The sequence below is a fragment of the Grus americana genome, chromosome 9 (assembly GCF_028858705.1).
Source record: "Grus americana isolate bGruAme1 chromosome 9, bGruAme1.mat, whole genome shotgun sequence".
In the NCBI taxonomy this organism is placed as follows: Eukaryota; Metazoa; Chordata; class Aves; order Gruiformes; family Gruidae; genus Grus; species Grus americana.
The window spans coordinates 14,576,671-14,591,607 of record NC_072860.1 but is presented as its reverse complement, the minus strand read 5'-3'; the positions used below and the strand labels follow the sequence as shown (position 1 = coordinate 14,591,607).

The 14,937-nt window shown below is 49.2% G+C and overlaps 1 protein-coding gene across 5 annotated transcripts in view; it reads right to left on the bottom strand.

Moving 5' to 3' along the window:
* Window positions 1-389: 389 nt before the first annotated feature.
* LOC129209789 (D-beta-hydroxybutyrate dehydrogenase, mitochondrial-like) overlaps window positions 390-14,937 on the bottom strand; it is a 25,754-nt gene continuing 11,206 nt past the window's right edge. For 2 of the 5 annotated variants that reach the window (XM_054834745.1, XM_054834747.1), the window contains 2 exons: window positions 11,754-11,906; window positions 8,164-10,424 (listed from right to left, as the gene is read on the bottom strand). In XM_054834745.1, the coding sequence (XP_054690720.1) occupies window positions 9,943-10,424; window positions 11,754-11,906 (635 nt within the window). In that variant the 3' untranslated portion in view covers window positions 8,164-9,942. Of the gene's footprint in view, window positions 539-701; window positions 4,263-8,163; window positions 10,425-11,753; window positions 11,907-14,937 lie in introns of those variants that run through there. The other 3 variants (XR_008578208.1, XR_008578209.1, XM_054834746.1) reach the window with 3 other exon arrangements.

Genomic DNA, 14,937 nt, shown 5'->3' with positions numbered 1-14,937 from the left:
TCTCCTCCCTCTAAAGGAAATGGGGCTTTGGGCTGGCCAGACAAGTCGTCACATGTATATGGAAACAAAAATGAACTTGCAGGAGACAAGACAAAGAAAGGGAAGGCAGGTGGGAATTTTGTTTCTAGCAGTGGCAAGAAAGGGCTTTGAAATTTGTTCATGCAAAATGGTGTAAAATTTCAAATTACAGTTATGACACCAAAGGAAGTAAACAGACTCTGGAAGTGTGAACTCGCCTCTGGGATACAGGAACTCGGTCCAAGGCAAGTGCATGAAAGATGTTGTGATTCATGTTATACAATTGGTGAGTAGCTCTCCACCCTGGAAATTATCCAATTATGTATTCAAAACACAAGAAACCAAAGAGAGAGATTTAAGAAGGTGGAAAACTAAAAAAGATATTATTTAAGGGACAAACCCTGTCTTGCAGGACCAGCAGCGGTTCTGGCTGGGCTCCCAGGAGGACGCCCCGACCCACTTGGCACTGCTGCTGAGGTCCAAGTCCCTGGAGAGAGGGGCCAGAGGGATCCTTACTTTTCTGAAAGTAAAAAACACAAAACAAAGAAAGAAAAATGATGACAAAGAGGTACAAAACAGACAGCAGGACAAGTCTTTGCAGACAGAATGACATTGCAGAGCTGGAGCTGGACCAGGGATAGAGCTTTGGCCCGGCAGCATCTCACCCCTGTGGATGTGCTCACCATAAAACCCAGAGTTTTTAATCCTGGTTTTTCAGTATGTCCCAGAAGTGCCCCACACCAAGGTCAGCCTTATGCTGCTAAATAAGGCAAAAAAAAAAAAAATTGTCATTGTGTTTTGCTGCTGAGTTATGACAGTTGCACAAGGTACCGGGCAGGCGTTCAGCCAGGCGTGGTTCTCACGGAGAGGAGCGAGGAAGCGCGTGGCAGAAGGGGGCAGAGTAGGACTTCTCCAGGGGATGCGGGAGCAGATCCCGCCGTCCGTCCGATGTCAGGCTCCCGTGGTCCAGCAGTGAATGCCGGCTGGGCTGTGAGTTGGAATGGAGCACACTGAAACATATTTTAAACGCTTTAAAAAATGTCATTAAACATACTTAGAGAGCACCTTCTGCAAAGGGACTTTCTGCTCTCCTGGAGGAGGCACAGTTCACAGTTCACGGCATCGTCAGCTCTGTCCACGGGATGCCCAAGTAGGGCTATTTAAAGCTCACAGCCCTATTTTCTGCAGCTAAACCATATTTCAGCACCTTAGCTCAGGAATGCATTAATACAGTTACACAATTATATTTTCTATGACCTATATACAACCTACATGTTCCTCGCAACATAGATTTATAATGTACGGGTAACTGCAGCTCTGCTCACAGGAAGAGAGAACAGACTATTGCATTAAGAAATGCAATTAAGAAACCTCCTGCAGATTATGCCATCCTGCCAGCCGAGCGCAGAGCCCTTCGGCAGGGACGTGGGCTCTCCTGCTGCGGGAGCACTTCGCTTCAAGTCAGCAACTCGCATCAGCTACCCAGAATCACACACAGAGTTTGGGGGTGGCCTCAGACCCTCAGATACCCCCCATTCCTAGGCTGCAAGGCTGTTTTATATACGTTTTATATATGCACCAGGAAGATCTGAGGGCAGCACTTTGGCCCTGATGGACTTCTCCACCAGCCGGCACAGCATTTCCAACCCCCGTCTCTGAGCCGCCCCATCTTATACCACAAGCCAGAGGAGAATTTTAAGAATCTCCTTTCTGAAAGCGCAAGTCGCATCCCTCCGCACGGGCTGCAGAGCGCAAAGACACTGGCATATGTGTTCGGCTTTGCCCATGAATAGCCGCACTGAGGCCGCCGAGCCCGAGCACACACGCCTTGCTTTGAAACACAGGCCTAAGTGTTTGCTAGACTGGAGTTTACATTATACAGAAAATAAATAAATTCAGTGGTCAATGCTCTGACTTTGTTTCTATACGTAGTTACAGTCTGAAACGGCACAGAGATGCCACTCACAGCGAGTTTCATTCAAACAAGTTAGATTTTAGGAATGATTACTTCAGACAGTGCTAAAAATGCTTTTGTCTGTGCTGCACCCCAGGGATACTAACCAGGCATGTATTTTAGTGTGAAGAGACTTGGGGTGAGACAACGGATGCTTTATCCAATTAATTTGAATTTTTCTCAAAACAGATGTCATATCATACATTCCCAGCCATAATTATGCTTGCGAAATGGTTATTACCCATGGAACAGAGCAAAAGCTTCCCGTGCCAGGGCAGATGTACGGGAGTGGAGGAGCTTCCTCGGGATGCGATAGAGCAGCCTGGCGCTGAAGTTGGGTCTGTAAGTGCCCGTGCGCAGGCAGAGCTGGAAGCCGGCTCCTGGCCCTGCCCGAACCAGGAGCTGCCCGAACCAGGAGCCAGACCCGGCCGTGCTGAGTGCCGGTCCCTGGGAAGCTGGGGGCTTCCTGCTCCTGCCGGTGCTGCAGCTGGGCAGAGGCCACCTGGTATGGGTGTCCCCAAAGCTTGAGGGAACCAGGCAGCTCCTGCATGGCTCAGGGGGTGGAAAATGCCAGTGGTGTGAAAATAGGGTCCAGATGTGCTCTTGGGGATACAGAGTCTCAGGGACTCGCTTGTCGATAAAGGCAGGCAGCAAAAGAGTATGTGGAAGGAGGGGATGAGGTTGGGACTTCATGTGGGGGCTGAGAGTACGTGAGGAAGTGGGGAGGAGAGGTGCTTCCTGCGTGTGCATGTGGTGGGCAGCAGCTCCCAGTAAAAGCACCACCACCATTCCCACACCAGTGCTTGCCCCAAGAAAACTCAGTGCTGGAGTCGCTGGTTGGGACAGACAGACCACTGCACCCACCGGATGACTCCATCCTACACCTCCTCTAAGCCACCTCGTGTCACAGAGCCGTGCCACAGAGCCAAGCCCCTGCACTGTCTCATCCTCTTTAAAGATGGCCATTGCCACCTCGAAGCCTTTCCCAAGTGCCCAGGCAGATTTTCTGCAGGCACTTTCCCAATATCAAAGCGCACCTCGGCTGTGTTAGAGCACTGGATCTCCATCTTCTGCTCTGGAGGGCTGCCAGGGCAAGCACCTGCACAAGCACAAGCGTTCATGCACTACTTTCTATAGGAAGAGCCATATAGCCGTACTCCAAACACCCACTGGATGTCTCCAGTGGGATGCAGGCACCGCCACCTCCCTTCCTGCAGTAGGTGATGGAGCTGTGGGGCCTTATCAGGGTGCATTCCCTCTCCCTCCAGTCCCTCGTTAGTCATGCTTCCTGGAGCAACGGCTGCATCTCATTAGTGGTGGAAAGGGAAAGTGCTTTGCTGTGCTCCAAATGCTTCAACACCCCTGAGCAGGCAGAAACCAGGAAGGAAATGCAAGGACACACGGTGCTGGCAGCCTGCTGACTGATTGTCATAGTAACCCTGGTTAAAGTCCCACCAGGAAAATGACTTCTCCTACAGCACTTGACCCCACAAGGTGACAGGTACCACCCCGGGGGGGCAGGATCGCTCTGGCAGGGAGGCCCTGCAGTTATGCAGGAAAAAGCAATGTAGAGCTTTCCCCCAAGCTGCAGTCCAAGGTCCCTGGGCAAGGTGCCTGTGGGGTGATGGTTAACCTTGGTGCCCGTTTAAAAGCAACACAACGGCGTTAATGTCTGCCCTCAACCCTGGCACCTTCCTTCCTGAAGCTATAAAAGTTCAGAAGACTTTGTAAGCCACTTGTAGCAGCTTTCACACAGAAAACCGGAGACGCCACATTTTCTATTCTGCCACAAAAAGTAATTCAGCCTGCGGACAGGGGGATAACACCTATTCTGGCCTCAGTTGTAACAACAGGATGAGTCAAACAGCACTGCATTGCACTGCAATGTATACTTTTTGGTTTTCCGCTTTCCAGCATGGGCAGGGTAGCGGCAAGGATGGCTGGGATGGTAAAGGAGCTTGGTGCAGGCAGACTGGTTTGTTCAGGATGCTTAGTGAGCCAGTGGCAGGGCCAGGACCAGAACTGCTGGATCTCAGTCCTAGGCAGAAGTTTTTCCATTATACCATGAAAACAGACCAGCTCTTACCTGGTTACTCTGCCGAATGTCCTTTCTACAATCAAAGCGGAAATTCTTTCTTTCATTTTACCTGTTTCGACTTTTATTGGTGCTTTGGCAAACACAGTGAAGGAAGATCTGCCAGACTTTCAGGTGACCAGAGCTGCTCCACCTGTGTGCTGGAGCTGGCGAGGGCTGGGAAACTTCACAGCTCTTCACATCACCTGCCAGGTCCTGCACGAGAAAGAGCTTTCATACAAGGGGCCCAAACACCCGATACAACATGCTTGGGGGGTGGACAACCTTGTGCCATGCTGGCTAAGAACTGGCAGGCACAGGGGAAGGCGAGAGGGAGGAATGGGTAGGCAGATCAGCTGCCACTGTGCGCTCTTCAAAGCAAAACCATAAAACTCCTGGTATTTGGGCTGATTTCATGATCCAAGGGCTATGAAGCTGCAAAGCTGGCAATGGCATAGCAGCACCATCGAGTCTTTGAAACCCTCACTCTTAAAAAAACCAGATTCTGAATTTTTCTGGCTTTTTGGAAAAATACCTTTCTCCATGTTGATTCCTTGGGGCTGGAAGCTGTCTGGTAGCAAAGGTTCCTTTATTAAGGGTAATCTGATAATTATGTGCTTTATCAGAAAAGAGACCAGAAAAATGCCTCCATGACCATACCTGTGGGACTAAACCACAAACAGCTTCTCTGTTAAGGACAGAGGAAAGCGATACTGCACATCCACGGGCAAGGGGGTGGGCAGAGATCCACTCCGTTACTGCTCCATTGGCAAAAAGCGCTGCGAGGCAAATCACCCTCGGGGAACAAATTAAACCACCCCGAGGGAGGTGAATTACTGCATGTTCACAGCACCATGTGTGTGATAACTGCACCTGAGCACAGGTCAGCACACACCTCTTCCTACATCCTGCTGAGCGCTCTGACAAGCTGCTCCGCTAGCAAGACGGCACAAGAGAAGGCACCACGTGCTGCAGGAGACCTGCTCGCACAGCTGCTTTGTGCCTCCTGATAAGCTTCTGCCAGGGCAAAAGTATTATTTTGCATCTCTGTTTTGAGATGAAGACACAGGTCTGCTCCCTTCCTCAAAGAGTGCCAGGGGAGAGGATGATACAGCTGTATCAGTAGCATCCCTGTGGCCCTTTCCAGAACTGCTGAGGATGAATTAACTGTGTCTGGCTCCAGGCCAGGCCCCGAAGGTGGAGCTGGCTCCATTACAAATTCTCATACTATTTGTAGCATCTCTCCAATCCCCAGGGCTCAGGCTGCTGGCTGAGAAACCTGCTGGTGTTGGTTTGGGTTTGTTTCTAAGACATTTCTCAGCATTGTGGTTGCACAAGAAGCTGAAAACTCCTGTTTCAAAACCCCAGCCAGAAGGACCAGTTCTGCTGTCGCTATTTGCACAGCACCATCGCATTCAGGGGGGGCGGTAGCTAGAAAGCTGGAAAGATAAACCTGGGTTTCCTAGGTCTTAAAGTTTCTAAAATGCTAAGCAAGGCTCCTTTTTCAGGGTGCACTGGGTGGCACTGTTGCAGAGCTGGGTGCCGATGAGCAGAGCTCCCTGCAGAAGCAGCGAGCCGGAGAAGGCGTCCAGCTCCCGCACACTGCCCTGGCTGCCGGCAGAACAGCTGGACCAGCATCTCTCTGTGCAAGGCAGGACCTCAGCGGCCTTTCTGACCTGTTGTGGCTGTTGTAGAAATCTTTAGCACAGCTTCTCAATCTTCATTTGACATGTTTAACAATTTTTTTTCCAACTGATACTGCTGATGTTTTTTTTTGATTTTCTTCTCAAGGAAGACAAGGAGCCCCAGGGGAGGCAGCCTGCCCGAGAGGCACCAGGGCCCCATGCGGAGACCTTTGGGAGCAGGGAAGCACCACTGGGGAAGCAGAAGTAACGCCCTGACCTGGGGCAGGAGAGCTGCCCTGGGTATCCTGTCCTGTTTTCAGGCCTGTTGCTGTGTGTGGACGCACTGCCATCGCTGGCCTCCTTTTCCCAATAACACTTCTGGCAGCAGGCAGTTCCTCAGCCACAGATTCAAAGCCAGACACGAGGAAGTGCTTCTCAAATCCTAATCTTTCCCCTAACACCTATCGACTACATCCCAGGTGTCAAAGCAACAGGTTACACAGCAGACAGTGCCAACACGGCGTGAGTGGGTCACATACATCATCTGGCCAGAAAAAGGAGTATCCAGCAGCTGGGCCTGCTAGGCAGAGGAGAGCAGCCGCTTTGCTAACACTCTGGCATCCCTTGCGCTACTTTTTTGCCAGTGCTTAGTAACCAGACAGAACTTACAGAACCACCACTTGGGAGGAAAGCGGCACATAGAAATATCCTGATGGCCAATATCATCTAAGAGAAATCACAACCCACCGCTTACAAACATTCCTCCAAATGCTGGTTCTTGCCCGTCAGTCCAGCGGTGTCGGGCACAGTTCCCAGTGACACTACCCAGCTCGCATTTGGTACAGCACACCTCCTGGCCAGCTCTGCAACTGCTTGAGCTCTTCAGCCACATCAGAACAGCAAACCTAGAACATCAGCCACTCATGACAGCAGTAAAGACTTCCGAAGCCCAGAGGAAGAAGCAGCATACGCTCCCATCCTCTGTGTAGCTCATTGTAGAGATAAACACATACAGAACTATCAATGAGGGATCTCCATGGCAACTTCTTGCTTCTCGCCTCTGCCTGAAATGAACCACTTCCTCTGCAGCTCTTGCCACTCAGAAGAGACTTCTGGTTTCCCTTGGCTTCAGCTGCGGTAAACTTTTTGTCTTCTAAACTCTCCATTTGCTGCTAGTGGGGTTTCATGTTGGGGCTTAACCAGGAACCACAGGCCATGAGGCCCGGGGACACACACTGGGACTTGGGTATTTGTCAAGACAGAAAGAACCTGAAGCTATCTGGAGCATCCAGACTCACAGTGCTTGCTTGGGAGACCCCAGGAGGCCCCTTGCTGTGTTAAGCTGAACCACAGCAAAAATGACACGCAGACAACCACTTTTTAGTTCCCATTGTCATTGTAGAGAACCGTGCTGATCTGAAAGGGGAAACAGAAAGGGGATACCATCACAGTTTTCCAAAGCATGGCGAGAAACATGCAGAAAAAGGTAGGACAAGGACACTGCCACAGCCTCAGCAGCCAGCCCTTGAAAGGAAAGCCACAGGCACCTTTGGCAGCCTAACTTCTCACGAGATACTGCACCACAGCAGCAATGAGCATGGACTTCCAGGGGATTTCACTGAACTTCCTTCTGTCTCCATCCTCCAGCTTTGAAGGTCACTGTCAAACGGAATTGAGATTTCTTCCCTCTGTTACTCATTGGCAAGAAAACAATCTGCCCTCAACACCTGCATTAATGCAACACTATGGTGTGAAACAAGGTTCTGGCTGCCTCAGGGAACAGACTTCAGAACCAAGTTTTCACTGAACAGCTGCTGGAAGCTCAAAGTGGGAAGGGACCTGCTCAGTCATCTTGGCTTTGCTCTGCTGGCTCAGAGTTCATGTGATCATCAGCATCATACGGAAACACTTGATACTTGCTCTTCCCATGCCAGCACTTGGCTCCTCTCGCTCCCAGAGCTCCCACCCAGGCAGAAACCAGATCAGGCATTGACAGCTCACCTGAGCACTTCTCAGGGGGCAGAGGAAGGGACTGGGACTCACATGCTCTGAAATCCTAACCTTGAGTCGGCCACAAGGTCCGTGCATGGCCTCAGACGCTTCTTGGCTTGCAAGTCTCCGTTGTGTCTGTGAGAAGAGCTAATCCCTACTACCAGGCAGCTGTAGCATTTGGATTAGTTACACACATAGCACTGGGGCAACGAGTAATGCACAGCACCACTCTCTCAACAGTGTCACTTGAGGGAAACCACATAAAATACAAACACTAACGATGTGTGTGTTTGCAGAGAGGCCTCTCTCTAGCTGCCTTCTGCTGATGAAACGGGTTGTGCTGCCCGTTCTGCTCCAGGCAGTTTTCACTGAGCCTCCACAGTCCCACTACCTGCTGAACCACTGCCACCTCCTTAATTACTGAGCCCAATTAAATCCTGACCTCAGATTCAAAGAAGGTGGGAAGAACAATGTAGAAATGAGCACTGGAGACAAGGACATGTGCTTTACAAATCTCACAGTTTATTTTTTCTCTCTGTGCAAATCAGTGCTACTTAACATTACTCACATTTCACAGTGCAGGGGGCAGAAGTGATTACAACGCTTGTCTAAGCTGCAGTTCAGTGGGATTGTTCCGAGTCCTGGATCCCAGGCGATCTCCATGTGCTGATGATCTGGAATAGAAAAGAACTGCAGGGCCAGCATTTCCAGTAGTTGTTACTTGTAATACAAGCTACCTCCACAGCATCTCCAAAGGAAGCCTGCTTTCCCTCTCAGGCATCACAGCGTTCACGGCTGCATGGAGACTCCAAGCATTTACAGCCAGCGGCATATTAAAAGTTTATGGCACAGTTTCCAAGTCAGAGCTAGCAGAGACAGATGAGGAAAGAGCAAATGATAAGCTCTTTTCATAGCCACAGGACAAAATAAACAGAACGAAGTTTAACAGTGGAAGGGAAAGCTGGTCCCTACAGTGAGCGGGTAGGGTCCCAGCCTAGCAAGCAGTGCCCACAGCCCGCTGGCTGCTCCGCTAGCAGTCACCGCTGGGACAGAGGGAATGGGGCATGAAGCCAGGCAGCCCAGCACTTGGAAAAATGATTGAAATCCCTCTGTATGGCCTACAGGAGAGACCCTTGGGGATACTGTGCAAAAGTAGCTCATACCAGTTATCAGGAGGTTCTCTGAGGAGACAATCATGTGTGACATGGAAATTTCATTGTGCAATATTAAAAAAAAAAGAAATGTGTCACTTAAAGCACCCTTCCAGAGCTCATAGTCAGGCCACGCTGGCTGCACAGTGCCCTGTCACTGTTCAAGTGCAGAGAGGATGAAACCGAAAAACTGATTTGGGGAAGCAAGAGCAGCTCCCTCACCAGCAAGAGGGAGCCTAGCATGGGGCAGTGACATGAAGGAAGCAGGGAGACGGCTGGACAGTGTCTGTACTACAGCTGAGTAGTTCAGGCACCAGTACCTAAGGTAGCAGTCAGAGGAGCCAAATTTGTTTGCTACATCAGATTCAACCCTGTCCCACAAAGCTCATCAGCAGTGGGTGGAGAGAAGCTGCAAGTCCCAGCATCCCCAGGGATGACTGAGGGAGGGCACAGACCTCACTCATTATTAGAAGGGCTTTTCCCTGCCCAGCCTGTCTGCAGTCACTGGCAGCTCCTGGCCACAGTGCTGGAAGAACCCTTCTTTGCAGGGATCTGACCAGCGCCAGCTAAGTAATGAGGCTGTTTAGAGGCAGTGTTGCAGACAGTAACAGTGCAGCAGTATCAGGAAAACAACATAAGGCTGCGAATGACCCATTTTCAATCAAATGGAAAACTGCTTTTGCTTCCCATTTTAGTTTCTCCCTTCGAGACATCTCATAGCAACAGCTTTGCTCTGCTATTAGCAGCCTGTCCTTGTAAGGAAAAGCAAGAGCCCATTAACAAGCCAAATTTATCACTGGGAGAACTCTGCTGACCTAATTACACTAGCCACATATTTGATCCATTATGTTAACCTTCCTCTGCCTCCTCCACAGTTAAAAGGAAAACACCTTTCAACTTTAATCAGGACAGCAGCGAATACAAAGAGCAAGAATTAGGAAAAAAAAGTAAACAAAAAACCCATGCTGTTCTTGGCATCCCACAACGCAAGACTTGAAGCCATAGCCCAAAGTGAAAGCAAGCGCATCTACAGGGGAGATGCATCAGCAACGGGTGCAGAACAGCCCTAAGTCAGCTCTAACCTGTGCGTACGTATGAGCACTGGAAGGATGCCTGAAGGATGGCCATTTACAGGGTGGCTCCGGGGACATAAAGCCAGTCGGCAATGGCAGTGGGCAGGTGAGTCATGACTTGCAGCCTCACCCACCAGTAGGTCTCCATGGGATTGTAACGGTTCTTTGGGTACGGGGAAGTGAGCGCATCGGTGATGTCATTCAAGACCAGAGACATGTCCTTCAGGCCACTGTTAATAAAGGACTTCATCAGGGCCACGTGGTGAGTGAAATATTCCCTCCCATAGTCCACCTGCACAGCGTTGCTGGCTCCGTTCCACAGTGCCTCAGCCTGTTTGTCGATGCCGTCTGCTGTCAGGATGCCTGTTGCTGCCACGAAGTTACTGGGCTCAATGAGGATGACTCTGACACCCCAGCGGTACATCTCCTGCCGGAGGCACTCAGAGAAGGCTGCCACCCCGAACTTGGAAATGCAATAGCAGGAGCGAGATGGACTCACCATCCGTCCCAACATGCTTGTGATATTCACCACACGGCCTACAGAGAAAAGAGGAGGGAGAGATGTCTGCAGAAGAAGCAGACAGAACATGCCAGTAAAAAGTTGCTTTGTTGGATGATGCTGATTTGCACAACAGCTCATCTGCAGCCACTTTGCCTAACACAGCTACATGCTTCTAGACCTGAGCTGGATGGCAGAGAACCAGTAGAGGTTTCTCTGAACCTGCAGCATGAGCAGCACAGTCTGCTCACCCAGCTGGCCAGCCAGGAGTGCCTGGAGAGCTACATGCCTGGGACAAACGGAGAGGAGACTTGACATGCTGCTGTCTATGGGGCGGGGAAGAGCAATTGTCCTAACTCCCACCAGCAGCCCACGCCAGCCCGATTGCAGAGCTCTGGCAGCGTATGTTAGATCATGCACCGCCTAGAAGCAGTGACAGCAGCGGTCCCTCCTCTGTGGGTGGCTCTGTCCTTCCCCAAAACAAGATGTGTGCAATTATGGTTTCAGATGCACTTACAAACAGGCCCTTGAAATCTCACCAGCTATTTTTACAGAGAGGATTTTCACAACCATGGAGCATGACACCCTTCTGCAGCTTGAAATTTTAGCTGAGAAACAAGTGGGTGGCTCTGCTCTCTCATTCCAGACCTAAGTGCAGCTTGGAGGGACTGTGAGAACCGCCTGCTGACCTGGTGTGTAAGCTACCTTTTGTAGTAAGATGGGGCTTGTTTAGTGGGTACTTCCTTTCTGGAAATGGTATCTGAGCAATCTTCTCAATATAACCCCTTTCTGTCCTCACAGAACACACAGCTGTATCAGCATTCTTCAATATGTGCTAAATAAAAAAGCTTCTCAGAGTTCTGCTCATGCATATCTTTTTTCTTTTTTGTAATAAAACAAAGACTTTTGATAATACTGTTGTCTTGTAAGATACCTAACACAGCTGTGATTGACTCTCATTTATTCCACCACTACCACTCTGTAATCATCTGTGAATTGAACAACATGAAGGGGGAAGATTCAGTTATCCCAACACAAGCAATTGGTGGACTTTGGAGGCCAGAAGTATCTTGTCTGGCCTCCAGTCACTTTTCCTAAAGGTGGCATATCTGCCAGCACTGCATGAAGGTCTCTGATATCCTGGGATGTTTAAGATAGCACCTGCTGTGCAGGTGCCTTGACTGCCCCCGGTGTGGCCCATACCACCAAAGGCTTACACAGCACATTGCACCCTGCATGCCTCAGACACCCTCCCTGGACTGCACAGGCATTCCTCAAAGCGGAGTCTGAGTTATGATTTTTAGCTACATCTCTTCACTGTGCTGCAAAAGGTCTCTTCGAGCCTCACCACACTGCCCAGCAGGTACCTTTAGCTCTGCGAATGAGAGGCAGGAAAGCCTTCGTCACCCTCACGGTGCCCCACAGGTTGATCTCTGCCACCTTCTTGTAGTTGTCTAAACTTGCAAATTCCACCTCTCCGAAGGTCGAGATACCAGCATTGTTCACCAGGCCCCACAGACCTGCCAACAAACAAATGGTTAAAGAGTGGAATGAGGAGAAGCGTCACAGAGAAGCAGCCTTCCTTGTTGTTCAAAGTAACCCAACCCCTTGACAAAGAACTGGGCACCTTTGTAGAAAAAAAACCCAGCAAGGAGATGAAATACACACTTGGTATATGAGAAGTGAAGCCAGTGAGGCTTGTTTGGAACATCAGGGAGAGTGATGGGGTCACACAACCATTGCCTCCCTGAATGTCTCCTCTAAGGTCAAGTGCTGTCCTGGGGCTTTGTATGGCTGGATCTGGCTGACTGTTTTATGCTTCCTCTTTGTCCCCAGTTTGTCTTCACTCAGTGACTTTATCATGGCTTTTGCAATTTGGATGGGGCTGGACTTTCCCTCAATTTAAAAAAAAATATAAAGAAAGAAAAAAGGAAGGAGTACAAATATCTTGGATTTTTAAAACCCCTTCACAACTCTCACTCACTGTTCCGGAGAGTGTATGGTATTGATCTGCAAGTTCATGGCCCAGTTAACAGCTGCTGTATTTTAGTCCAAGTATTTGGTTTCCCTCAACCCTAACTGTAGCAGAAAATTGCAAACTTACATCCAACCGTTAAAACTACTGGAATTAAAAATTAACATCTTTTGTGCATGTGGTCCTGTCAAAATTAAATTGACTGCACTTACAAAGAGCTTCTGCACTAAGCCCCTTACATGTCCAGGACGGTCACTGAGGACTTGCCTCTTAGTGCAGGAGTCCTAGTGGCAAACCTGTGTAGGACGGAGTCTGCTTTGTGAATTTGTTGAAGCACAGGACTATGCAGCCATAAACTGCAAGAGGAACAAACAGAAGAGCTGGAACAAGATAACAGAATTGCTCCTCATTAGATGTCATGCCATACAGCACAGTTATTTTTCACTGTGTAAGTACTCAGTTGGAGTCGGGGTCCCTTTCCACTCCCTGACCTTCCTCTTAGCACCAAGAACAAACACAGGGCCAAGAAGGAGTCTTCATGTCCAGGGAGTTCTGGCGTTGCTATCAAAAGCACCCATGTCATGCCACCCTGTTGATAAAACTTATCAAGCTCTCTCTCAAAATTTTTTTGGCTGTTTGCCTTGCCTCTGCTCCATAGCTGCCCTGCCTGATGTATGAAAGTCCTTTAATAACTTCCAGCCTATATTTATTCACCGTCAGAGAGTAAACATGTATTGTACTGAACACAGCCCTCTAAGCAAATTGCAATATTCTACCATTGCCCAATAAATACCAATGGAATTTATCCTCCTGGTGCATTTGAGAACACCAGCATGAGCTTGCTAGACTGGCTCTCTACTCTCACACTGGCCCCAGTAACACTGCCCTGTTCCCAACTAAGTTCGTTTTCCATGAAGGCTGTTGACCAGCCATGTATAGCAGAACAGGGAAGGTCACATCCTACCCAGTGATAGCAGTGCATTAATTATTCCCTCATGGTCTGTCCCAGAATGGATTTGCCTATTATAGCTGCCACCATTCCTGCATCTCCCAGCTCTCACATGGTGATCCCAGCACCCCTTTGACCCCTGACAGACAGTGGTGAATATTGCTCCAGTTCACTGGCCTGCAGCTCCTCCAGAACAACCCCTTCCCAATCCCCACTGGGCCACAACAGCCCAGGGGCTGTTTGGGATAACAGCTAAGTCCTGGTCTGCAGCAAAAGTCAAGAAAGTATCTTGCTCACCCATCCTTACTTCCATGTTTATTAATTCAAGTTTCTAAATGCTGCAGTCAAGTAGTTCTGCTCCTGCTCTGCTCAAGATCCCCTGCTTGTCACTGCTGTACTTACTGAAGCCGCCAGCTTTAACGGGTCAAGATAACTCCAAAATTCACACTCATCTGGCAGCCGGCACAGCATCTCAGCCTGAACAGGGTCCCCCATGCTGCTGCAAAGTAAGCTCTAATCGCTAGCAGGACGACCGTGGAAACAGGTCATCTGATGGTGTAATTTCACTAGTAACAAAAGCTATGCAGAGCAAATTTGGCAGGGATTTACCAAAGACCACAAAAGACTTAAACTGTCAGTCCCAAACTCACCTTTGCAGAGTATTCCCGACTCTAAATTTCTCTACAATGATTTCCCATTTCTTGGGTTATGAGATTATAGATTCAGGGACGTTCATGAAAACATTATTTACAATAGCTCATTCTTGGAATTTCATTGCTCTGGTACCAATCAGGTCACATTACATACAGAACAAAGTGCTGATAGGTACCGGGTCACAGGGCTGTTTGCTGGACAGTGGTGTGTTTATTGAGCAGAGCCTTATCACTATTATTTCTTTAGTGTCAACAATACAGTGGGAACTGCCTAAGACTGAAAACAAACAGCGGCACTCCTATCGAAATGAGTTTAGCCTTATGTAAACAGCACAGGGAGAAGAGGTATAAATGTACAGTGCAAGAACTGTTCTGCACTAGCTCCTTTGGGGCCACACTCAGCGTGCAACAAGCACCTCTGTGCAAGGCACCTCAGTCTCAACAGTCTCTACGTTCCAGCACTTATTTATTGAGCACTCTTTACTGGCAAGCCCCAAACCTCAGATGGGCCTAAAAAGAAGCCTTTGCTGCTTTGCACACCGTGCTGAAGCAAACAACTACAGGATAAGGCTCTCAAGAGCAGGAGGAACTGGTCCAACTCGTTGATCAAGGATGCAAGACTTCTCTGTCCCTGCTACAGCTACACACACGGTTTTGCAAACACTGCTGCATTTATAGAAGCAACAGAGCTGCTCCCTTACAAGCTTTCACTCAGCGGGAAATGGCTCTGTGCCACCACTGCTGTTGCTGGGCTCTTCAGGAAAAGCTTGAGAAGCTGTGAAATGTGTGACGAGGGCTGGGTGACTGCGTAGGAAGAAAAATCATGCAGAGAGAACATGTGTGGGATCAGAACTTGTACGTAACTCAGTTACATTTCATATGCTTGTTTTAGGAGGAAGGGTGTGCTCACGTAATTTGAATGAGGATTAGAGCTATTGTTATTTACTAGCTTTATACTTGCTGTGAATGAAGAC